General features: G+C 43.3%; 3 protein-coding genes across 5 annotated transcripts; 1 reads left to right on the top strand and 2 right to left on the bottom strand.

Annotated features, from left to right (window-relative positions):
- Nucleotides 1–320: 320 nt before the first annotated feature.
- On the bottom strand, nucleotides 321–6,530 carry LOC114800287 (twinfilin-2-like). Its single transcript, XM_028997456.1, has 11 exons — nucleotides 6,355–6,530; nucleotides 5,345–5,425; nucleotides 4,797–4,975; nucleotides 4,008–4,103; nucleotides 3,516–3,620; nucleotides 3,395–3,409; nucleotides 3,237–3,278; nucleotides 2,894–3,013; nucleotides 2,174–2,324; nucleotides 637–758; nucleotides 321–554 (listed from the first exon to the last, which is right to left on the bottom strand). The coding sequence occupies exons 1-11, from the start codon at nucleotides 6,377–6,379 to the stop codon at nucleotides 387–389; spliced, it is 1,104 nt and encodes a 367-aa protein (XP_028853289.1). The 5' UTR covers nucleotides 6,380–6,530; the 3' UTR covers nucleotides 321–386.
- A 1,152-nt stretch (nucleotides 6,531–7,682) lies between these two features.
- On the top strand, nucleotides 7,683–10,471 carry LOC114800286 (mitochondrial RNA pseudouridine synthase rpusd4-like). 2 transcript variants are annotated; one of them, XM_028997455.1, is made up of 8 exons: nucleotides 7,683–7,954; nucleotides 8,390–8,586; nucleotides 8,698–8,863; nucleotides 8,941–9,145; nucleotides 9,232–9,325; nucleotides 9,570–9,720; nucleotides 9,811–9,908; nucleotides 9,990–10,471. In XM_028997455.1, the coding sequence occupies exons 2-8, from the start codon at nucleotides 8,497–8,499 to the stop codon at nucleotides 10,194–10,196; spliced, it is 1,011 nt and encodes a 336-aa protein (XP_028853288.1). In that variant the 5' UTR covers nucleotides 7,683–7,954; nucleotides 8,390–8,496; the 3' UTR covers nucleotides 10,197–10,471. The 2 variants fall into 2 exon arrangements, with proteins under 2 accessions (XP_028853288.1, XP_028853287.1); XM_028997454.1 differs by lacking the exon at nucleotides 8,390–8,586.
- Nucleotides 10,472–11,059: 588 nt separating this feature from the next.
- On the bottom strand, nucleotides 11,060–19,819 carry LOC114800280 (glutamine-rich protein 1-like). Of its 2 annotated transcripts, none has more exons than XM_028997445.1 (12): nucleotides 19,395–19,819; nucleotides 18,157–18,433; nucleotides 17,842–17,922; nucleotides 17,514–17,654; nucleotides 15,978–16,718; nucleotides 15,674–15,833; nucleotides 15,377–15,531; nucleotides 15,136–15,250; nucleotides 14,638–14,746; nucleotides 12,601–12,752; nucleotides 12,413–12,503; nucleotides 11,060–11,943 (listed from the first exon to the last, which is right to left on the bottom strand). In XM_028997445.1, the coding sequence occupies exons 2-12, from the start codon at nucleotides 18,403–18,405 to the stop codon at nucleotides 11,754–11,756; spliced, it is 2,184 nt and encodes a 727-aa protein (XP_028853278.1). In that variant the 5' UTR covers nucleotides 18,406–18,433; nucleotides 19,395–19,819; the 3' UTR covers nucleotides 11,060–11,753. The 2 variants fall into 2 exon arrangements, with proteins under 2 accessions (XP_028853278.1, XP_028853279.1); XM_028997446.1 differs by having other exon boundaries at nucleotides 17,848–17,922.
- Nucleotides 19,820–24,363: the final 4,544 nt, after the last annotated feature.

Raw genomic sequence — 24,363 nt, 5'->3', positions numbered from 1 at the left:
TGGTACGCTGCCAGTGGCAGGAAAAATTGACATATTATTAAAAAAAAAGATAGAATGATGTAATTTGCACCATTTGACCTGCTGTCCTGTTTGATTGACACTGTGTCTATTATGTGCTATTAAATGTTGTTGAATCGATGTTAAATCATGCATCAAATATAATGCAGAGGCCGCACACCAAGTATTGTTTAAATGTACAGAAAATATTTTATTTTGTGATAATTATTTGTTCCTTGAAAAAATGTGTAACTGAATAAACTGTACTGAAAATGTACTAGGGTTCCAGCAAATTGAAGAGCTTTAGAGATAACAGAGAGAAGAGGATGAACATGTTGGTAGGGAAAGCAGCAAGAAATTCAGTGGGTGGGGCGTGTCGATGGACCCATTTAGTTATCCTCCCCATTCTCTCCTGCCCCCTTGATGAGGCGCTTGTTGCCCCTCTTTCCGGCCGGGCCGCGAGGCTTGGCAAAAGCCTGCTTCAGGGATGACTGCTTGGGGTGGACCTCCTCGTAAAGAAACTCCTCCGTCAGACCTTCCCCGCTGTCGATCTCCATCTGTATACAAACACACACACTTCATTAAATACATCCCTGAACATCTTCCTGACTGTTATCTATCATTTCTTCTGAGCTTCACCTTCTTGGCAATCTCCAGATGGTAGTCTCTTTCCACTTCGTCCAAGAGTCTGTTTCGACAGCTGGAGTACAACATCCGTTCCTTAATGCTACAACTGTGCCCTGGCATGGAATATATGAACACTGAAGAAGAAAGCACGAGGAGAGTTAAATCAGTGCCATCCACCCCCCAATTTTTTTTTTATAATAATACAAGACATTTAGATAAATGTTAAAGATAATTTCAATGAATAGCATGCAGTTTTTTGTTGCAAAGGGCCATGTCTAGTCATTGACTTCCACCTCTAGTAAAATCTCTTCAACTGTAGGCTTTTCTGCATGAATTGTGTCCATTTCCTGGAAAACTGCTTCTCATGGCTGATGCATGCACTTTTGTGCAAGATGACTCAGCTAGATTGAAAGTACTGCTGTCTGCTGCTATAGAAATGCGGATTTGTCTGAATACCAAGCTGCAGTCATGTTACATTTTATTATGTTTATTTCTGTTTATTCCTGAGCTCAAAATGTATATTATATAAATGTATAATATACATTTATAATAAATAGCATAGTTAGGGTGGGGGCAGCAACGCACATTACATAACAATCATAATTACGGAATCAGTCTTAATGAGTGAAAGTGATTGTAATTGTGAAAACATGCAGCGCAGCACCCGGGGAGCAATGTGTGGGGATAGTTCTTTGCTCAGTGGGGATTCGAACAGGCAACCTTCTGAGTACGGGTATGGTAATCGGAAATTACATTTAATGGGGTGCCACCACTGCCCAACTAAAATGTAATTTGCTGTTTGGAGATATATGATCTACATCACGATCATTTCAATCCAAACACAGGACGGCTAATAAAACTTAATCAAACTGCATCTTGTTTTTGCATTATGTCACTGCTGAATCATTAATCTGAGGAATAGTTTTATTGGCTCTTTCTAACAGTCAATGATTGTTTTGTTCAGTATGCTGTATTATATGCTCAATAGCCTACATGATGCTCACTTCTTTGTCATAATTAATAATAACATGATAATAAGTTTATACTTAGTCTGGTTCTTGGTCCCCATCCAACAATTTCTCATTTATCATGTGTGATTAGCTAATTAATTTATTGCCTGTTGTAAATTAGATTAGTTTTGACCTGCATCACTGAAAGCAAAAAATTACTGTCACTCAAACATTGCTGGCAAATGACAGGAAGCACCAAAACTGGAGAAAGGGATCACCGTAAGAGAGTAGAAGAGAGTAAAAGAGTTGTAAGCAAAAAATCTTATTTGGTTAAAAAGATTAAAACAAATGTTTACATAAATGATTTGAATGCATCTTAGAAATGTTACTTTTCACAGTAAAATTGCATAAGAATTTTTTCTTTCAGGGTTCAGTTTTTGCGGAATGTTGGAAATGTTTCGCTCAATAACTTTGGGACAAATATGATTCCCTAGACCTGCAAGCCTGTGCTGTTTCCCAGACCGCTGAATTCACACTGACACCTAGTGGACAGTCGAGGAAATGCAGAGAGAAGGTGTACGTGGTGCAGCACTACTGACCCACAGCCTCCACCGGCTGTCCCTGGTGGGAGTATTTGTAAAGGAAGAAGTGGTAGCGTGGGCTGTCTGTGGGAATACGGCAGGGCAGTTCACGCGTCTCGGTGGGATTGGTGTGCACCAATTCGATAGTTTCTTTCTCAACATTCACTTTCTGGAAGAAGAAAAAAACCCAACCTCTCCTCAGTTTATAGGCAAGCATGACAAAACAAAAAGATTGATTAGTACAACTCTGTCATTTTCTATTGACTCTGGTGCAATGAATTAGAGCTTGAGCTAGATTACTGAATTGTTTATTTGGTTAATCTTGATTTAATGCATATTGGAGACACATTAGTGCATTGATCACAAAGCCTTTGCAATTTCAGTCTTGCAGACAACCAATCTGGTTGCGACTCCTAATGGGAGCACTCAAAGAAAGAAGATCACCAAGAAATTGCATTTTGAGTAAATGATGTATATAAAACATCGAGGTAAATCCCTTTCCATGTAAAATTTGTTTGCTCATTGCCTATACATGACCTATTATGATGTATGATATACTGCCTTAAGAAGAAGGATATCTTCTAAACAGTCATAATGAAATACAAAATTTAAAAGAGTGTATTTCTGTAACATCTTGCTTGATACAGAATACCTGTGCATATAATTTCTGCAATAAAATGTTTTTTGCAAACTCAGACAGATACGAGTGTCCAGTGTCTAGCCAGGGGTCTGACTCACAAGTTGGACGTAGTTGACACGCTTCTGTTTGAGCTGCTGCAGCGCCCTCTTGGCCTCGTCCTGCAGTGGGAAGGCCAGTCCCTGCAGTGCCCGGTTCCCCACGCTGATCTCTGTCTTCACCTGCAGGAGGCAGCACACACCTGACATATATACACGTTGTCATACAACTGTACAGTCGGACCATATGACATGAAATATAAAGCATATAACAGTCACCTGGCCACCTGTATATTATTCTACCCGAAATTAGATCAGAGAAAGGGCAAAGCAGTAAAAGGGTTATGTTATAGTGTTGGAATGTTTCCACATCCTGGAGTCCAGGTGACGATGCTGAGACATTTACCTTTGGTCGCCCTGTAGGAGTGGCTACTCGTCTACGTTCATCCTGTGTTAATGTGAAATCACAGATGCATGCATTTAGCACAGTCCAATCCAATCATATTCCTATACAGTTGCTTAATTACGAAGAAATCGAACTCATCAACATGTTCCATCACTTACCCTTGCTACCTTGTCCTGTGTGAAGTGCAATAGGAACAAATGCACAGGCCATACATCAGTGTGACTTGATTTCTAGGTTATGGGTGCAGTTCAGTGTTGCGTTTAAGCGTGCCCGGCTCACCTCCGTAAGCTTGATCTGGTGAAGCTCCTGCTCGGCTGCAGTCAGTGGGGCTGGAGAGGAGCATGATGACATGTGCCTCAGGTAGCCCTGGAAGCACAGGTCCTCCTGCAGGCAACAGAGCCCATTGAAGCCATCATACATACATGAGTTGCCTGTGATGACACATATGGCTCCAATAGCCAAACACAACGTCCTAAGAATATCTGCCATTAAGTTATAGTATTACTGCTCAGAATAGGAGGAGATGTGTGTAGATGTCATATAATAACACATGCCAGTCATACAAAATGTCCAATATTTCTGTGAGACATAAACTCACACTCATTCCTAATTTCTACCTGTGGTCTTAATTTGATTGAAGAAACCACTGTTAAATTATATTGCGCTAATTTCATAAGGGCTCGAGCATCAGGGCAATCATGCAACAAGTCTGAAAATGCAGATTTTAGGTATGTCAACTCAAGGATCTTTGGCCGAAGTGGTCTGACCCACCTCCACAGTTCCAAAGATTTCATCCTTCAGATGAGCTCCACCAAACTCCTTCTTAAGTGTAGCCCGTGTGGCAGCATACACCATCTTCATCCTCACCTGGAGAGGTAGACAAGGGGCTTTCAGAAGCTATGACTTTCAGTGTTGGACTAACATCAGCGGTTAAGGCACCTTCCAGCTGGACAGATGATTTGAACATCCATCTGCAGCAAACCAAACGTTATAAACTTTACAACAGAAAAGATTGTGATTTGGTGTTTCCGACATCAGAATGTGGGTCTTGGTAATGATTAAGGGACCGTCCATAAACTGCTGCATGCTGTGCAAAATATTTACAGGGAAAATCATCCAATTATTTCCTTGAGGCAGTGGAACTAATTTAACACCATCTCAGGTCACGCAATACAAGGCTTGTTTTCAGGAATATCGATTTTGTTTATTTAATGTATATTTTACCACATAAGAAGTCAAATAAATCTGGTAATCTTTTAAAGAAAGAGATCAGGCAGTGTCAAACCAACTATAGTATGCACAAATTAATATTCCTCAAATTGAAAGCAAGGGAACTGAGCCTCGGTTTGATCAATGTATGGTCCTTCAGGTCTAAAATTGACTGGATTAAACAATAAAATGATCATATACATATTATTTATATATGCAATATATTATTTATACAGCAAGCACATTTTACGTTGTACATGGGTACAATGTGCCTAAAGTTGGAACAGTGTTCGTGTGTGTATGTGTAAGACAGAGATAGAAGGACACCGAGATTGCTTTGGCTGTGCTTACAGGCGACTGGTCAGGTGACCATGAAATGAAGATCCACTCATAGCCATGTGCATTCTGGGAATCCAGACGATACAGGATGTAGCAGGGCTCCAGGGCGTCCAGCAGTGGCAGCAGAAAGTGGTCATAGTCGCGGTCCCAACTCTGAGACGGCTCTCTGTACGCCCCCAGCACCAGCTGTTCTGAATAACATAGCACATGACATGTCACACACCCATTATACAACATATACCCTAAAGAAAATTGAATTTTACAGAAATTACACTCATATTCACACAATTTACCCATATATTAATATTAATATATTACCAAATATAATATATTATAATGAATCAAACATCTATATTTAAATCTCACAACACACACATAATAAATGATACCATCATTTTACCGCTATATATTGGGTTCCATACATACATCCATACTTTGAGTATCATACTCAATGTAATAAACTTTAAGTTATGTAAAACATGTAAAACACTGTGAAAATGAGTAAAAAATGTACCACACATCTCATATAAATTACTGATTTGAAACATTTACTTACTCACCGTTCTTAATAACAATTTTAATGAGTCTAACTGTTGGCCCTCCTCTGGCTTTGACAAGGAATGCCCTTAGGTCGGCTGATGCTACATAATCAAGACAAATGACAGGTCAGGATCATCTCAGAGACACTGAAGAAATCAAGACGAGAAAGAGGGGGAGATATGGAGAACACTGACGTGGACATAAGACTCCTCAGCGAGAGAATCTGATATCCACATGGCTGTGGTGACAGAGATAGGGGTATATAACTGTTTCAGGTTCCGTCACTCAGCCACTTTTTCTAGTGAATGAACTTGGGTCAGGACTGAACCCCCTGCCCTGGTTTTATGACAAGATGATTCTTCGTGTGAAGAATATCCAATGTCACTTCGTACTTTTCAAATTTGCCTGTAGCAGGCATGACAGAATATATATGTACTCTAGCTAGGCCTGAGCCTTTAACCTCTGAAAAAAAAAGTCATGCTCGCCTCCAGGGCCGCAGAACACCATGGGTTCCATCGTTTATGTGGCCGAATGAAGAGACTTCTGCCTTAACTTGGCCAACCAAACATTCTGAACCCATAAATAATGCAGGTGCAGGAGCGGCAGGTGAGGAACTGCTTCCGCCCTTATCTCCTGTTACAAACTCTTCTGGTGGAATTCAGCGGCCCATTATTAAACCGAATACGAATTATTTAATTCACAACACACACTTTAACAATAAAGTAACGATAATAATATCCAAGCTGAATAATATCCAACTGAATAAAATGACCTCAGAATAAAATGACCTCAGACCCCAGGTCGCCCTGTATGCTGACATTTGAGGCGTTTTATTAAGACTCCAATGGCAATATTGCGCATCATGCATCTCTGAATATAAATTATTATGTAAAGCAGTCACATGTGGCATCTGACAGTTCTACGTTACGCGGTGCAACGCAGCTTTCCTGCGTATCACAAGACGAAAGAAACGACATTATTTAATATAAACAAGATATAATATATAATAATAATTTAAAAAAACGCTTACAGTGGATGCCGGTTTGGTGAGACATGGTGACCGCAGCTCTGTCCTCCGCACCTGTGACACCGGCCGCGGGCCGAACGTGGGGGATTCCTGACGGCCGAAACCCGATCTGCGGAACTGAGGAAGATGTGTAATATTGCGCCCGTCAGCGGATACGCGGCGTCGCCGCCGATCTGAAATTCTTCGCATATCGATGGCCATAACCTGGCGGCGAGCCGACCCGTGTCGGGCTCCTGACGAAAACTTTTTTTTTTTAATGGCGTTGGTCATCGAGCGACATGCGATCGTCGTGAAACGTCGTTTCGTGACACCGACTGGCTCCAACAAGACCACTCAACTCGAATGAAAATGTCCCGACAGCATAATACAACCATTAATGGCAAAGGCGCGGTTCTGGCTGTGGCCCTGGCCTACTGAGTCGTTGCACTTTTTATGGACAAGGCTGCATGCATTCGCTTACAAAATTTGCTTACATTAAACAGGAGAAAATTCTAAACAACGAGAAATAGAAATTTTGCCTCCATAAGTGTATATGTGTATGGTGGCGCATGCTCTCGCTTTGATGAGAATGCTGGCAAAGGGTTCATTCATAATTCACTCCCCTGTGAGTCCACAAACCTCCAGGCCTTCCATTATTAATCAGCACAACCCCCACCTGCCTGCTCTACGAGCGTCCTAGTAAACTCCGGACACTTAAATCTACAGTTTAAATCTACAGATGTGTTTGATATATGCGAGCTCATGTCAGACATTAACGTGGCGGTCGGTGCAGATCAAGTGTCCTCGGTTCTGTGCTTCTTGCAAACAGTGAACGGCTTAGATGGGACAGTCCCCGACATGCAGAGTGGGCAAATGAGGGGACAGTTCGCTGGTCGCTGCTATGAGTGATGCACGACATAACACAAAAAATGTTGTTACTATAAAGAGTCAACTCTGCAATTTTTAACTCTCCTTGAAATGACAAATTAGGAAAAAAGTTAATTGGGATTTAATTTTCAGACCTAAAAGAAGACTAGGCTTGGCATTTGTCAGATACATTAGTTGAATACTATAATACGTTTTGTTAGATGAACAGGTGACCAGCAGCTGCTCTCCAAACCAAGATTGGAGACGCTGTCACATGCATCAGCAGCCGGAAGTACAATAGAATAAAAGTCGCCTAATCGTGGTGAAAAACATCGCTCGGTTTTACAGAATTTAATTGTAGATTAGTTTTTTTTCCCCTCTTTTGATATGCGCCAGGAATGTATGGCGAAATTCATGAAGCCATCAACTCTTATTTTAATATATTTTATAAACTTCTGTGATCCGGAAGTGCATGAGACGTATGGGCGCCGTAATGTTCCGGGCATTTTTTTTGTCCCACGACCACTGAAAAATGAGGGAAATTATATCCTGGGGGTGTTTAAGCACCGCCCGGAGCTGCGTCTGCATGTCGCGATGGACCAAATCCCTGCCGCTCGTCCGGATGTCAACCGGCGCGCGTCCCCAGGTCCCCGACACGGACAGCGGCGCTTCAGCTCCGGGACACAGAACAGGCTTGAGGGCGGCCGACCTCGCCCGCAGGCTGCACCGCGAAAAGGCGAAGCGCGCTGAAGACCAGGTCGGTCCGCAGTAAATAGCGACGTGGCTTCTGAGTACGGGCTCTGAAGACTGGGCTTGTGTCAGCAGGGAGCTCTGAATTCATAGAACGTCGCCACACTTTCTCTTACTCGTTAAACACAAACCTAGAAGTGTCACAAAGTCGTGTGTGTGTGTGTGTGTGTGTGTGTGTGTGTGTTAGTTTTTGAATTGCTGCAGCCGATAAATGGTGAAAATGCGAAATAATACTTTTTACAAGTGTGGAAGTGCATGATGTCTGTGAATTTACACGTGTAAATGGAGCCCGCTGTATTAATGTCATTTAAATCATTCCCTGTCTTTCCACTTGGAACTTTTATTTTGAGACGTCGCATTACAACTGTTATTTTACATTTTTCACAATTTATCGGCTTCAGCAATCGAAAAGCCAACGTGTGTGTGTGTTTGTGTGTGTAAGTACACAGACATGCATGAAGGCAGACATCTCTTGGTGGGAGAAAATCCAGCGAAGATGTGTCGAATAGAGAGGTGGTGGTAGTAACCTAGTGGCTAACACACTCACCTATGAACCAGAAGACCCAGGTTCAAACCCCCCTGAGCAAGACACTTAACCCTAAGTTGCTCCAGGGGGGACTGTCCCCGTCACTACTGATTGTAAGTCAGTCTGGATAAGGACGTCTGATAAATGCTGTACATTTAAATGTAGAGAGGTGACTGCTGACTTGACTGAGGTTTGTGTCCCTCCTCTCCTCGGTTCTTCGGAAGCCACCTGTCACGCGACTGCAGCGGAGGGTGGCCGAGCTCAAGCAGTTCAGCCAGCTGCTACAAAAGGTGCATCCGAACGTCCTGGCCAAGTCTTTGCACAGAGGTCTGCTGTTCCAAAACCAGGACTTTATCGCAATTAACAAACCATTTGGGGTGCCCGTGGAAGGTGGGTTTCCCCTATTATTTTTTTCCGTAGAACACTTATTATTTTACTGGCATAAAACATTGAACTGTCCTTGTTAGATGGACCAGGAACCACAAACAGCATCAAAAGCGTGCTGCCAGTCCTTGCCAAAATGATGGACGGCTTGACCGCCGGTTCTCAGCTGCACCTCTGCCATGGATTGGACAAGGAGACCACGGGGGTTCTGCTGCTGGCCCGGAATGAGGAGACAGCGGAACATATTCGCACGTTGTTTCAGACACACCAAGTGGAGAGGAAGTTCTGGTATGTCGAAGCTCTTTTTGAGTCGCTCGTTCAACGTTTAAAACGTGCCGCACAGTGATCCGTCGCATTCGTCCGGTCCTCAACAGGGCGGTTACTGTTGGTGCTCCCGTGCCTGCTGAGGGTGTTGTTGATATCCCCGTCGTAGAGAGACATGTTGCTGGGCCACAGCCCCATTTTAAGGTGAATAAAGTCTTATATTTAGAAAAGTAGTGTCAATCAGCTAAATTTATGCTGACTTATTTGCCGTATTTTATTCTACTTCACCTAAAGAATTCTGTATTTGAATTTATCTCCAAGCTGCTGTTCCGATTATGTATGCATAACGTATTGCTGTTACTTCATGGTGTTTAGCCACTATTGCTTGTTAAAACTGCCTTGCTGAGTTCCAGGGCACACACACGTGGCTCCTTTTCTTCCCCAACAGATGTCACTGAGCCCCGTGTTCAGGGTGAGCGACTCTGGAGAGGGCTTGACACGAGTGCGAGGTCAGCGGCAAGCCGCCAGGGCAGTGACACGGTACAGGGTGCTGGACAACGGTCAAGGCTGCAGCCTGGTGGAGCTCCAGCCAGTTACAGGTATTCGCCTTTGGAAATGGTCTACACTTGGGTTTGGGTGAATATCTTGCCCTGGTAAAGCAACGTTAAAATCTTCATTTTTGTTATTAGTTGTGAAGCACCAGTTAAGAGTCCACATGGCATATGGTCTGTCTTGCCCGATTCTTGGGGACCATAAGTATGCCCACTGGAACAAGCTTGCACCCCAGGTACATGTTACTACCTTTATAAAACATAACATACTGCAGTTTCTTCCATTTAAATGTCATTAAAAAAATTTCTGGCCCCAGAAATTACCAGAGGGCATCCTGAAGAAGCTGGGATTGGAACAGAACAAAGTACGGCACCTCCCTCTCCACCTACACGCTCGTCAGCTGACCCTGCCACAGTTCAAAGGTCATGGTGACATCACAGTGTCTTGCTTTTTGCCAAAGTTCTTCACAAGCACTGTTAAGAGGCTACAGATTACCTTTCCAGAGAAACCCCAAGAACTCTGAGGAGACACTGTAATGGCAGCTGGTGGGGATGGTGGGTCTGAAGAACAGACCAACATGCTCTTCACCATTGACTGACAATTGGCCAGTGGTTAAGGAATAACCAGCTTTTCTGAGTTGTGTGACTTCATTAATGTATATGAGGTATGAGGCTGGCTCAGCTTTGGAGAATGTAGATGTAATTTGACGTGGTTATGTGGTTGCTGGCATAGAAACTGGTATAAATGTAACAGCGGAGCAGAAAAAATAAAGTTCAATATTGTGGAGTGAATATAAAACTGTAGTCCATAGGATGACTCTGGAAAGTCACCCTTCATATTATATTTATTTGATTTTCTACAAGAGTAAGAGCATTTAAATAAGGTGCCCAAGATGTGTGACTTTTTATATTTAGTCTGGACCTTTTACCTTTAACAGGCCACAAGAGATTGATGTGAAAAGCTCTATGCTTTATATATGAAACCGCCTTGATCGCGTGACAGTTGGAATGTTTGCGATCAGGCCGCCAAATCTACTGATACTACCTTATAATACACTATGTACTATTACATATGTAATACTAAAAAAAGAATTAAAAAAAAGCTGGTTTATATCAATAACCAATGGCAAGTCTGTCTGAATGGCAATCTAAGAAGCAGTCTAGAAGCTAGGTATTGTTAAAACTTGCGTGTGCATAAACGGGAGACGGCTTTTACTATACTAAATTCAGAAATGGCCACGAGGCGGTGTTCAGCATGGCCTAAATATTCAGAACACAGTGAAGTTTGTACAAAACCCAACTGCACTGGTGTGCTGACATATTTGTAGAGAAGCACCCTTACAGTACACAAAATAGTTTTCAGCAAATGAAGGCACACTACACAGCATTATACACAGGTGACTGTACAAAAGGCATGTTTTTTTTTCTTCTTCTTTCAAAACATGGTCTTTACACACATGACCTCCAACACGACCATTCATACATGAGATTACAGTGGCCCATATAAAAAATAAAAAAAAAATCATACTATACTCCAGAAGGCCCATTTACCAGCAGTCTTGCAACAGTAAACTGATTTGTTCTGAAGGTGTCTAAGATCTGGGTTGATTAGCCTGGTATATGTGTTCGTCTGTTAAGGTCACACTTCCATTAGCAGTTTGATGTAGAAAGGGATTTGAAGGAGAAGAAATCATAATGTATTCACACAACTGTCAGATTTGCCATTTCACGAGAGAAACAAAATTTGGCCTTGAATAAAAGTTAGCAAGGTGTGTAACTGCAGGCTAGGTACAATATACAACAAGCAGTAGCAAGTCCCTCACAAACAGTTTTGGTGCACAATGCTGCAAATTTCCTCAGGTAATTTAACAGAGAAACATATCTGTGTATGTATATTATAGATACATTTTTTTTTTTTTTTATTAAAAAAAAAAAAAAAAAAAAAAAAAAGGCCAGCATGTTCAGTCCTGCTATGGGAAATGCCATGAGCCCCAGACACGGTGCCAGTGAATCAGAGGCTTTGTTTCCTCTGAAATGAACAGGGTGAACAGAACCACACGCTCACTGTCTCTCTCACTTCTTCAGTGTACATTGGCGGATGCCAAGGCAACAGCCTCCTGGATCTCTCGCACCATGATGATGCGTGTGAGCATCCGTTCTAGCTGCTCACTTGGGATTGGGTGTGTTGAGTACCATATGGGGCTGTTGGGAGCTACCACCGGTTCAGGAGTCAGGTAGTAGGTGTCGTTGCGGCCTTTTGCACACTGTGGACTAAGAGAAGAAGTGGAAGGGCAGAGGAAGAAAAACGCTTCATCACAAATTACTCTATTCCAAGTATAGATTAATCAGTGGTGGCTTAGTGGGTAAGGAAGCGGACACGTAACCGAAGGTTTACTGGTTCAAATCCCAAACCGCCAAGGTGCCACTGGTATACCATTGGTCAGGGTACAGTACCCACACACTGCTCCCCGGGCACCTTTCCTGGCTGCCTGCTGCTCACCAAGGGTGAATGTTGAATTATCATCATGATTTATTTCTTATATAGCCCATAATCACTTACATTAGGTATAAATGGGGAGAGGACACATTTTGTTGTGTCACCCTGTGCTGTGCTTGTTGTGTATAACAAATGACAAATACAATCTCTGTCATTTATTTAAATTATAAAGATACTGTTTAAAGCACTTGCTTTATTCTAATTGTGATGATTAACCAAGTGTTTTCACCCAGAGACACTTACCATTTGAAGAGGTAAAAGTCATACAGTTTGATGGGACAGCGCAGCGGGTTCTCTGGGTCTTCTGACTGCTCCACATACATGTCATCTGTCACTATAGCACCAAGGCAGAATAAGCCACATTCAACTTATAGCATTCAAACTTTACAGCAGCTTCAGCTGTTATAGCTAATACAACTCTGTTTTCTTACCCTTCTGTCCAATATGGTGTGGCCCAGCACCCTTCAGGTAGCGTATGCTGGTGCTTTTGTCCTTAGGGTTGGAAGGGTTTTTCTTGGTGTGCCTTAGCACTTTAGAAAAAGCTACCTTCATGTGCTGCTCCACTGTCGTTAGATGGAAATACCTATGAGAATTGCAATGGCACATTAGAACTATGCAATTCTTCTGATCTGACATTATTATGAAATTGGCGATTCATTTTAGACCATTCCTACTTGCATACATATGCCTACTAATGACTATATAGGCAGATACTTGACCCCACATTATAATGTAGCACTGGGCATTGGCAGTTGGTTTGAAATGCGTGGGTCACTACATGCAGTACATTAAAACATGTTTTTTCCTTTTATCACATGGCAGATGACCAGCTAGTCTTCTATGCATTAGTGCTTCCAACCAACCAAATCTATCTTATAAAGCACATTCAGTCCTAGGACACAAAGTGCTGTACAGAACACTGAAAAAGAGAGAAAAATACATATCACATAAAAATAATTTAAAGTCAACATCTTAGAGTTAGTCTAAAGTAAAAGAGAAGAGATGGGATGAGTGTGAGGAAGCATGTCATTCCACAGTCTTGGAGCTGCATTGCATTGTCGTGGTCCCCTCTATGGTTTTTTTATGCTCAGGATTTGGCACACTAAAGGGCAAGACCATTCCATTTTTAAATGAATCCTAAAATGAACAGGTAACCAATGAAGCGTGGATAAATCTGGTAAGATATGGTCATGTTTTTTTGTGTGCCAATTAAAAGACGCGCAGCAGCATTTTGCTCCCCTTGAAGCTGGGTGGTATAGGATGCACCAACCCCAATGTAAAGTGCATTGCAGAAATTGATATGGGTAGTAATAAAAGCATGGATTACAGTCTCAAAGTGCTTTTTAGAAATAATTGGCTTGGGTTTACTCAACTGGTCAGTATCCACTGTGACTGTAGGCCTAATATATTGAGCTTAAGAGCCTAACTGTAGGTTGCAGGTCTCAGTGGAATACCCAAAGACCATTACTTCTGTTTTATCATCATTACATTTTAAGAAGTTATAGGACAGCTGCAGACCCTTCAAGACAGAATTTTTGGTTTTAAAGGGACATAGATCTGGCAGTCACCCACACAGCAGTGGAACGCTATACCATGCTTCCTAAGTATAGACAAGCGGGAGTAGAAAACAAAAAAAATAACAGAATAAGTAACGGAATTAAAACTGAGCCCTGGGGGACACCATACAGAAGGACAGCAGAGGAAGACACATGGTCACCCAGGTTGACACTAAAAGTTTGATCCTTTGAATAAGACTTTAACCACTCTAGGGCTATAGCCCTGATGCCCACCCACTGCTCCAAACACAAAATTAAAATAGCATGATCCACTGTATCAAAGCCACATTCAAATCTAATAGTACAAAAATATCAGTCTCCAGAAAGAGTGGCTAAAAATAAATTGTTAACTTTTAAAAGCGCTGATTCAGAGCTGTGTAAAAGACCTAAAACCAGATTGACAAATTTCTAAAATATTTCTCTGTTAGAGAAAGGCAATCAGCTCATTATAAACTATTTTTTCAAACTACTTTAGAGATAAGGCAATTTAGAGATAGGCCTGTAATGAGTCACAACTGTCCGTCAAAAGAGGGTTTTTTTTTTTTAACACAAGGCCCCAGAGTGTGAAAAACCTCTTATAACAGTCGTGGATGGACAGCATCTTTGTTAATCACTTGTGTCCTGCAAGTTTTCCCACTCTCCTGTAAAGAGGATAAAGCTACAGCCTCAAAGCTGGCAAAAACAGCAGAGTAGGAGCAGAGCTTCTTCACAATGTAGAGTTTATGAAAGATTTATTCTAATACTGACATACGCAACACTGTTTCTACATATGAAAAGTGATGAAGGGAAGGAAAGGACCCAGCAAAACAGTTTTTGTTCAAGCCCAAATTCCTAAGATGTCCATCAGGATATATAATGGAATACAAATGATCACTGGACACTTTGAGTGGCGTGCGTAAGAAAGAAACTCACTTGGTGTTAAAAAACATCAAAGTAAAGAGGAGTGTGGAAGGTGAGTGGGCACCCAGCTGCTTGCATTCCCACAGCATCTCTTCTGTCACATGACTGGGGATGATATAACCTAGGAGAGATACATTTTACATTTAAAGCATTTATCAGACGCCCTTATCCAGAGTGACTTACAATCAGTAGTTACAGGGATAGTCCCCCTGGATCAACTTAGGGTTAAGTGTCTTGCTCAGGGACACAAGTGGGATTTGAACCTGGGTCTTCTGGTTCATAGGCGAGTGTGTTAACAACTAGGTTACTACCACCCTAGATAAACACCAATCAATCTTTATCAACCATTCATCACACCATAAAATAAGAACCAATCATTAAAACATAGCCAAGACCCTGAATCACCTAAAAAATGATCAAATAGGGCTTTTGCACCATTGCTGACCTGTATTTTGGCTGCTTTACATAATGTGCTTGTTTAAAAAAAAAAAAAAAAGTGTAAACTATTACCCAGTGGGTGTATGTTTGGCCTCCACTCTTCCAACACTTTGTGTAGACTCTGAGAGAAGCGGGCGTAATAAGGATCGGAGAAAATATCATCCACTCGTCCGTTCTCACACAGATACTGACAGAGAGCAGGAAAAAAGGGAAAATGAACACGCGAGACAACTGAAGGTTGCCATGGTCAGCATAAGCTTTTAAGTTGGATTATATGTAAAACGCTGTTTTTGAGAGGTTCAACTCTACTCACCTTCTGTAAACAAAGGAAGACGTAGTACAGTGCGTCAGCTTCAATCGTCTCCCCCTGCAGGCCGCGGGCCTCCTGTGTCATCAGGGACAGAGCCAGGTTCAGCTCTGCAACTGCACTTGACACCAGGTCCTCCTGGAAGCGCAATGGCTGGCGACCTGCACGATATTACAGACTGAGTAACACAAATCCTGTACCTAAAGCTGCATAAAAAACCTGATCATCTCAAAATCTAAATAAGCCAAAACGTTCACATCAGAAACTGAAACATCTCAATTGTCCTGACAAAATACAACTTACGTCCAATAGGTGCCAGTTTGTTCTGCTCATCTTTATCCATCTCTGCATTTTTACGGAGGACCCAGACACGCCAGACTTCCAGGCCCTCCTCTGGCTTCAGCGTGGTGGGTAGAAGAATTTCAGTAGGGGGCTCAACCTGGGGCTCAGTCTCCACCTGAGCCTACACACACACACAACAGACAGAAATTAATTTCTCTATAATATCTACTTTATTGCCTGCGACTGAACGATTACATTAGGGGAGCGTAACGCTAGCCCTCCCGCTTCCCAACATTCTGAATCTAACGGCCCTTTCCACACTGACCTGAAGATGAAGTTGCTGCCCCTGTACTTCAGAACCCTGCCCATGCTGCTGTGGGTCCCAGATGTGCAGCGCCTGTGTCGTCCCCTGATAAGTCCCATCCACCGTCTGCACAGCCACTGGGATGTGGATATTCCCATTCATGAACTGTGCAGGGAACAGCGTCTGCACCACCTCTGCCTGTGTAGTGACGCCCGTAGCAGCAGCAGCCGCGGCTACCATTGTTGACGTTCCCCCCGATGCTGCGACATCAGCAGCCATCTTGTCCTTATCCTTATCGCCTTGGGTGGGAGCAGCCTGTACTTGCACGGCAGCGCTGTAGGCCTCCTGTGGGATGGCGATGTGGGCCACGCCCTGCTGTTGGGGTGCCTGGTACACTGGGATGGTCCAGGTCTCTCCCCCTGGACCAGTGATGGTACCCGTGGTGCTGTAAAGATGAGTGCTGTCCACAGTCAGCAGCTCTGGCCTCAGGGACAGATAGCTCTGCTGACCCTGACCCTGGGGGATGGCCAGCACCGTGGCCAGCTGTTGGCCCTGGGGCAGGGAGTAGGACACGGCGATTGGAACATCCACCTTCCGCTTCTTTGCTGGCTGCAACACGGCAGGAGTACTGCCTCCCTGCCTCCTCTCCCCATCCTCTCGTGGAGAGCCCTGCTCCACCTGCTGGCCTGGGGACAGGGCCTCTACTGTTTGGATCTGAATCGACTGCCCACTGGCCACTGCTGCTACCAACTGGGCCTGAATCTGATAGACACAGGACAGAGTAAGAAAGTGAACATGTGTGTAAGGCCGCACTCACACCTATAGGCTTTTCTGCACTTCAATCAAACTCAACTTCGAGAACAGTGAATTATGGGTAAATTTCAATGTCGTTTTCACAGTTACGTATGGTTAATGCACGCCACCTCCTGTGTGTTGCCTAAAGTAGTAAATGCACGTAATACAATATAAATTCGCATGGGCAACAGCCAACCCATGTAAATTTACTTCCATCATGGAAGTGCTTCCATAATCATTAAAATAGTTTTGATTCCCATACAAAATTTGTAATATTTATATATTTGTAAACCACCAAAAACAAAACAAACAAACAAAAAAAAAAGCAGGTCTGCCACCCTCTGCACAGCAACATAATTCCACACTGTGCATAGTAATGATGTGCTACAAAAGAACTTCTTGCATGATTCTTTTGTTGATGTTATTGTGTCTGTATGCTGCAGACGTACCAGTAGAATGTGTCAAGTTAACATTTGCATGCACGTTCATGTAATTAGGGTGGTGCCAAGTTGTACTTCAAGCTATGAATAACATGTCTACCTGAATGCATCTGTAATACTGACTGACAACCAACTAGTTTTGTACAATCACTTTATTGATTGTAAAGTCAGTATACCGGAAAAAACAAAAAAGTAACTTCTACAGTTGTGTTGGGTCACTATAATTAATAATCTGAACTAAACCATCTGCAACACACAGACCTATAACGTAGCCTGTTAAAATATCTTAAATGTGTTGTCATTTTGTAGCAGGGGTAATGACCTGTTGATGCTGCTCTTCAGTGAGTTCACCCTGTTGCACCAGCTGTGCTGTCGTGGTGACACCCTGCAGCTGCTGCTGCTGGGACGGTGACACCTGAAGCACCTGACCCACTGTCTGACCTTGTTCCCCCTGTATCTGCACCTTCACAGCAAGCAATGGAGAGAGGGAGGGGTCAATGTGTTAATTATTCCCATTATTTACTAGTGCTGAAGTAGTGAAACATAGCTGTAAAAAGATAACAGTACTGCAAAAGACCTGCCAATGTCAAAGCCATTAAAATGTGTCCAAAGAAATTGGTAAAATGCACTTCATCACTGGAATGACTCACCTGCACCTGTATTGGCTGATCAGTCTGGTGTACAGCTGCTGCCAGCTGTTGTGGTGAAATTTGCGCGGATGTCACCTGCACCTAGTCATTGAAAGAAAGGAAAACAGTTCATTTTTGAAAAACATTACTGCTACTGCATTACTGAAAAACACACTCTGCTCCCCGGGCGCCTGTCATGGCTGCCCACTCCTCGCTAAGGGTGATGGTTAAAAGCAGAGGACACATTTTGTTGTGTCACTGTGTGCTGTGCTGTGTCTCACTAATCAGAGAACCCCAAGCATATCTGCATGTACAATGATCGCAAAAGAACTTTACCGGACAAGCTAGCTCCAGCAGTGACCCCGCCACCTCGGTGCTGTCAGTGTAGATGCAGTTGGTGCCCTGCTGGTAGACCATTGTGGCTGTGGTGCCACCACCCTGCTGGCTGAATTCTTGTAGAACCTCGTGGCCTTTATTAGCCAGAGACTCCAGAAACTCCTTCATTTGGTGCTGGGGCACGGTGCGCGCCTTCTGCCGCACAAACTCATCAAATGAGACTGCGGTGCCCTCAATTGGCTCGTTCATGACACCTCAGGCCGCCCTCCGATGGAGCCTGCAAATGAGAAAGCACAACATTTGCTTGAAGTACATTATTTAATAGCAATTACTTAAATTGACGACCCTTCACAAAAGACATATTATATGTAATTATATACAGGGCAGTTTTATATTGAAAGGGCCTTAAGAATTAGTTATCTCCACATGAACAATAATGCAATTTCTGTAAATTAGCACCAGACGCTATGCATGAAATGAATGGCACGTCTGTAGATCAAGCAGCCTGCCAGGAAAGAAAAGCGCACCAGGGGACCCGACCTGTAGGACTAAAGAAACTGTGACTATAGACATACATTGGCACAAGAACGCATGCTACAAATGGGACTCGAGAAATAATAATCACAGAATGCATTAAGCTATTCAACCCTTCTAGCAATCGCTCAACGATTGCTTGGCAACTCGAGCGCTAACCAGGCACTATGAAAAATAACCAAAAATGGGCTGGCTAATGCTAACTGCCGCTTTAACACTGGTTAGCAAGCTAGCATGCTGCAGTACACAAAAGCCATTACGAATAGATATAAATGTATATTGATAAAACTGCACACAAACTCGTGCGTATATATGGTTATTGTGAATTGTCCTTTAAAATATGGCCACTGTTGTGTATTCTGCTGGTCTAATCATGTTTTCTGGAACGAAAGCGCTTTTTTCATAGCTAGCAGGGCTAGCGTAGCGGCTAACGCGGTATCCTCCCAATGCTACCTTAAATAAAACCCGGAGCGCAGTTCCGCCAAAACACCGCGTTCAAAAATAAAACCCCCACCAAAGTCCTGCTTATTGCCCGCCGTCCACATGTCATCGGCACCGGTTACCCGGGACCGCGCACCAGCGGGCAAACCAATTCGATTTTTTGTGCCATTTTCCCCACCAAACAAACAAACGGAGTGACGTGGGTTTATTTCCCCGCGGTTAGAGCACTTTGCTTGCAAGGCGCGCATAAGAAGTGACCCTACCGTAGTGCTTAATGTGAAAGCGTCCAGTTGCTCGCTGGCCCAGTGCGCAGCGGGTTTGTGTTTAGCACATAGAAATGATAATAAAAGAAAAAAAAGCAAATAAAATAAACACTTTAATGCTGGCGAACGAGGCCCGGTGTGACAGCACACGTCCTCGGACTGTCCTGGTTGGCGAAGGCCGTGTGAGAGCGGAGAGCAGCGAATGCAGCGCCCCCTTCAGGTCGAGCTTCGCCGCGCAGCCGTTTCCAGAGCAGATCGCTCAGTTGCCAGGTCGCTCACAAGCAACAATGAGAGGGACATGTCTGAAGAGACAGACGTCAAATCCTAAATGTGTGGAGGATTTCCTGTCGACTCGAATAAAACCTTATATAATAAAATAACGTAATTGCCGACCGATCGAGGTTCAACAAAACAACTCCTCTGGCTTGACATTCTCAATTTTTAGTCTAAATATTTTTTAGTTTTCAGGAATAAACAATAATTGTTATATAAGCCTAATAAACTACAGAGGATTACGACTGACAATATAAAAAAAAGACTTTATGAAACGAAAATATATAAATCGATAGAAATAGGCAATCTTGGCAACACGACCCGATACTCCCGATGCACTCAGCTAGGAGCATCGCAGCCTTACGTAAAAAAGTAAATAAAGTAATTTATCATATTTGCACAAACTAATGCATGTCGAAGCTTTCGACACACACCCAAACACGATCAATATGTTACGCGTATCCAGCCTGCGCCGCTCAGAACAAACGTGCGTGCCTGCGTCACACGCAGTGTTTCACTAAACGGTTGATCATTAGCGTTATGCGTAGAAACAAGTCTGGAAAACGTTTACGAGAAGAAAAAAAAAAATCAAAATCCTAACATCTTTACACGTGAACGTTCTTTGGTTAAGCCGTAATATAGAGTGAGACAACTAAGTTAACGACGTTGCATTTCAGCGCTAGTTGGACGCAGGGTGCGTACACCTTTAACGAGACTTTATTTGTTTCAGTCCGCCTTAAAGAGCGAGGCATGTGCTTGTGCGGGCCTCCCCCCCGTGCGTCCTGTAGCATGCGGCCTCGCTGCACTCTTAAGGTGGACCCGCTGAAATCCCAATCGTGCCGTGCCAGTGTCGCAAAGGACGGCAGGCAAGCAGTTAATTCCCACGCCGTCTCCCTTAACCCTCCGCTGACCCGTTCGGAAATACGGGTGAGGAAAAATCGCAATTTCCACGTTCCCGTGCAAAATATTGTTATAGTCTAAAACTTAAAGGGATTGAGCACGGCACGTGTCGCAAAGCGTTGTTCGCGGTCGACACACAATGTCCAAACACTGACAAGAGCAGGCAACGCGTTTCTATTGCATTGTCACTTGCATTATTCATTCATCACTCATGTTTGTTTTCATAGCAGCAGCCTTGTTAATATAAAAAATATCTGAAGTTAACAGTTTGAGGGAGGCAACTGGGACAATATGTCACTAGTTTGTTTGTCACTATAAATCATATTATTGGCAATAGATGCTGGGGGATATAGGAGGGCTGTTGACTGAATAGACCACCGAGTAAAAAAAATATGGGTCGTACTTGTGTGTGTGTGTGTGTGTTCTCTCCTCCTGTGCACTGCTGACTTTTTGCTGCCTAATCAACTTAGACAAATCCTTTAGACTGATAAGATTACCAGCACACAGCTGTGCAGAGACTGCATGTAACCCCGAGACCTCCTTCTGGTCAGAAATAAAAGAGTTCAGCATTCTCTTTGAACGCTGTTCACTATGCCAGATGCTGATTTCTCCCAGTGGCGTTCATGACGGTAAAAAATAATAATAACCGTGGAGTCTCACATGCTGCAGCTGACAGATGAAGCCGTCTCCATCAGGAATGAGAAACTTGAAATGCTGCCAGCAAAACAGCCGGCTGACTGACGTCAGCTGAGGAAAAGGTCTCTTAGCATCACCAAAATGATTAAGTGACTCAGACGGAGGAACTGGGTGAGTGAGGATCGTGTCCCACATGAATTGATTTGCTGGATGAAAAGAAGTGAGCACTGCACGTCATTGGGTTAAACTGTCTAAGGTGAGTGCTAAAAAGTGCTTTCTCAAATTTGTTAGAAATGATTGTATTATGGTAATACAAAAATACCCTAAACAGACCTAGTTGGGCTATTCAACCCTTCTGGCCATCACTCGATCATTGCAAGCCTTGCAAGCAACCTTGTCTTACTCTTGTTCAAATTCAAATAGCTCCTATAACAAAAGTGCTTTCAATATGTCAGTTTGATCAAATAGGTCGCTATTAGGTTCATTTGTTTTTGTTGTGAGAAGTTAAATTAGATAACTTTCTGACATGATAAGGACTGGTGCTGGAGTTCTGCTAAACACCATTAGCCATATCCGAATTCTAAGCCAGCTGCATACATTTTTATCAGCTACAGTTATTTTTATTCCTTATTATCTGACTGGATAACCTTTGATATTTTGCACCATCACCTAAAATACACTATAGTTAAATCCATAATAATCTTTTTTTAAAAAGGATGAAAAAAGAAGGATCAAATCTAAGGTGGTAATTTCTACATTTGCTTAAACACCTCACATGTGTGTTAGGAATACTCCAGATGAAATATTAATTTCTGAATAGTATTGTTTTAACCGAGGTACTTCATTAATCTTTTGTCATATTGCAGTAATTGAAGGAAGACGAGGAGAAGGAACTATGGCACCGTTGCTCTTGATACTATGTGCACTTTCCATGCTTTATTACTCACCCTGCACAGCAATAACTAATTCAGCATCTCCAAAACTGAAGACTGAGTTGAGCATGACAAGTTTTGCAGAGCAGAACAGGTCGGGTCCCTTAATCTCACCTCTGCTCCTATCCTACCAACATTTGGATGCTTCAGAAGCATCTGGTGATGCGAGTGGACTTCTAGAGCATGAAGATCAAGGACGCATGCTCTCTGTTAGCCTACTTGAGGAGAAGTTGTTAATGCAAGAGGCCGAGGAGAGGAGACACCGAAAAGAGGCGTGGTCTCTGGTTCCACCTCCGCCCCTACTGCCACACAGACTGACACAGCTCTGGGATGGTGACAGCCCTCTCAATGAATCCCAATCAGACGGGTTGCATTTCACAGATGTCACTCAAGCCACCTCTGGCCTAACATCAGCACTTGACACTGACACTGAAGGAAATAAATCCACAGAATCAACAGACGTCCATGATGGCGTGGCTGAGGATGCTGATCAGTACTCTAGAACAGAAGAGGTTTTCAAAAAACTTGCTATTGCTGATGGTTCACTGAGGACTGTTGCTTATGAGAAAGAACATATGACTCCGACAGCTAATCCAAGATTTCCCTCAAGGTCACATGACTCCCAGAACAGCAGCATGCTGCAGATGGTTACTCAGCAAATCACGGTCAAGCCAGGTAAAACAAATGTTGGTTATCAGAAATAGTACTGGATAGTTGTACTAAACTACAAGTATTGTTACATTGCCAGCATAAGTACTGGTGTTAAAAACTAAAAGTAACTGATACTAGTTACTAGTTACCCAATAAAACTTATTTATAATTCAATAACTGTTTAATCAAATGGTAGATCTAGAAAAACAAATTACGTTTCCACTTATATCAAATATATGAATGGACCAAACTAGCAAAACCATGTATACAAACCACTAAATCAGTTTTATTTATTTTATTGGTCTGATTATTGATTCCATCTGTACTCAGTAACCAAATGTAGTTTGAAAAGTTGTGAAGTAGATTACTTCCTTTAATTTCAGACTTAAAATACACTCTTAAATGCTTAAAAACAACTGGAGTTGTTGTTATTCGTTGCTTCCACCCTTCACCATCACTTACCATCTCTTAAAAATATTTTCTTTTTTCCTTCAGGAGAAGAGTCTACTAACGTGACTGCACCATCGGAGGCTACAAGAAGTAATGGCAAATAATAAAAAGTAATGACAATGGTGACAGCATTGCAGACTTATTACCACTGATATGCTCCCTGTTTTCTTCCCTCAATGTCTCTCTTCAGGCCAGTGTCTTTTGGGTTTGGGCCCTTGTTTGCTCCCAAAGGGTTTGAGTGGTACCAAGCTGCAGTGGGAGGATCTGAGTCGCACGCTGGCATTCACTTGGGAGCTGCATGTCTACAGCTCTGCTGTCCTCTTTCTGGTGTTAGTTGGAGGAGCCTTTTGGGGGATGGTATGGGGGACGAGTCTGCTCCGTCCTTACAAAGAGGTTCTCCCACAGGCCAATGGTTTCCTGCTGCTGGCAGGTCTGCTGAGATGCACACACTTTCTGATTGACCCTTATGGGACACGACACATATTACCACGCCCTGCCCTCACTGCCATCTACAACTTGCCACTTCCTCTTCTGCTGTGGACTCAGGCTATTTTATCAATAGTGGTTTTGCGTGGACATAGGCTCAACTTTCTGCCCCCCGTATTGCAGCACCCCCATGTGGCTGGAGGACTGGCAATGATACACTGCAGCCTCCTTTTTGTTTCTGACATGGTTGCCCAGGTGTCGTCCCCAGCTCTACCACTAATGCTGCAAACCGTCTCAGTGTGCTGGGGCCTGCCTCTCTGTCTGGGACTTCTTTTCCAGTTGCTCAGCCCCCTCCATTCATTTGGGACAATCGTTCCTCAGTGGGGTGCAATGCATTGCACAGAGAACCAAGCAAGACGCGTGTTTACTTTGTGCTCCATCTTTGGTGTGCTGTGCTGTGCCCTACAGATGCATGCACTGCTCTGGCTCTACGGGTTGCTGGGGGACTGGAGGCGCTTTGCATGGGGCTGGTGGCTGGGCCAGTTCTGGGCACGGCTGCTGGAACTAGCATGGAGCTTCTCCATGCTGGTGCTGGCATCCAGAGTGTTCTGGAGTCCCAGAGGACATCAATTAGGAAGGGAAAGAATTTGGAAGTTAACATCTTGGTGGGAGAGGGTGCTGCAGAGATTACCAGTGGGTCC

The sequence above is a fragment of the Denticeps clupeoides genome, chromosome 12 (genome assembly GCF_900700375.1).
Source record: "Denticeps clupeoides chromosome 12, fDenClu1.1, whole genome shotgun sequence".
Lineage (NCBI taxonomy): Eukaryota > Metazoa > Chordata > Actinopteri > Clupeiformes > Denticipitidae > Denticeps > Denticeps clupeoides.
The sequence above is the reverse complement of the archived record's forward strand: the minus strand, read 5'-3'. Positions and strand labels throughout refer to the sequence as shown.

What these genes read in the sequence shown, in the direction of transcription:
- LOC114800287 (XM_028997456.1), bottom strand. Translation starts at nt 6,379, where the DNA reads ATGTCTCACCAAACCGGCATCCACT. An exon ending in TCACCAAACCGGCATCCACT is followed by an intron (nt 5,426 to 6,354) that starts GTAAGCGTTTTT and finishes TTGATTATGTAG; the next exon opens with CATCAGCCGACCTAAGGGCA. An exon ending in ATCTGGAGATTGCCAAGAAG is followed by an intron (nt 555 to 636) that starts GTGAAGCTCAGA and finishes GTTTGTATACAG; the next exon opens with ATGGAGATCGACAGCGGGGA.
- LOC114800286 (XM_028997454.1), top strand. Translation starts at nt 7,730, where the DNA reads ATGAGGGAAATTATATCCTGGGGGTGTTTAAGCACCGCCCGGAGCTGC. An exon ending in ATTTGGGGTGCCCGTGGAAG is followed by an intron (nt 8,864 to 8,940) that starts GTGGGTTTCCCC and finishes TGTCCTTGTTAG; the next exon opens with ATGGACCAGGAACCACAAAC. An exon ending in CAAGTGGAGAGGAAGTTCTG is followed by an intron (nt 9,146 to 9,231) that starts GTATGTCGAAGC and finishes GGTCCTCAACAG; the next exon opens with GGCGGTTACTGTTGGTGCTC.
- LOC114800280 (XM_028997445.1), bottom strand. Translation starts at nt 18,405, where the DNA reads ATGAACGAGCCAATTGAGGGCACCGCAGTCTCATTTGATGAGTTTGTG. An exon ending in TCTTCCTTTGTTTACAGAAG is followed by an intron (nt 15,251 to 15,376) that starts GTGAGTAGAGTT and finishes GCTCTCTGTCAG; the next exon opens with TATCTGTGTGAGAACGGACG. An exon ending in TTGATGTTTTTTAACACCAA is followed by an intron (nt 12,753 to 14,637) that starts GTGAGTTTCTTT and finishes CAATTCTCATAG; the next exon opens with GTATTTCCATCTAACGACAG.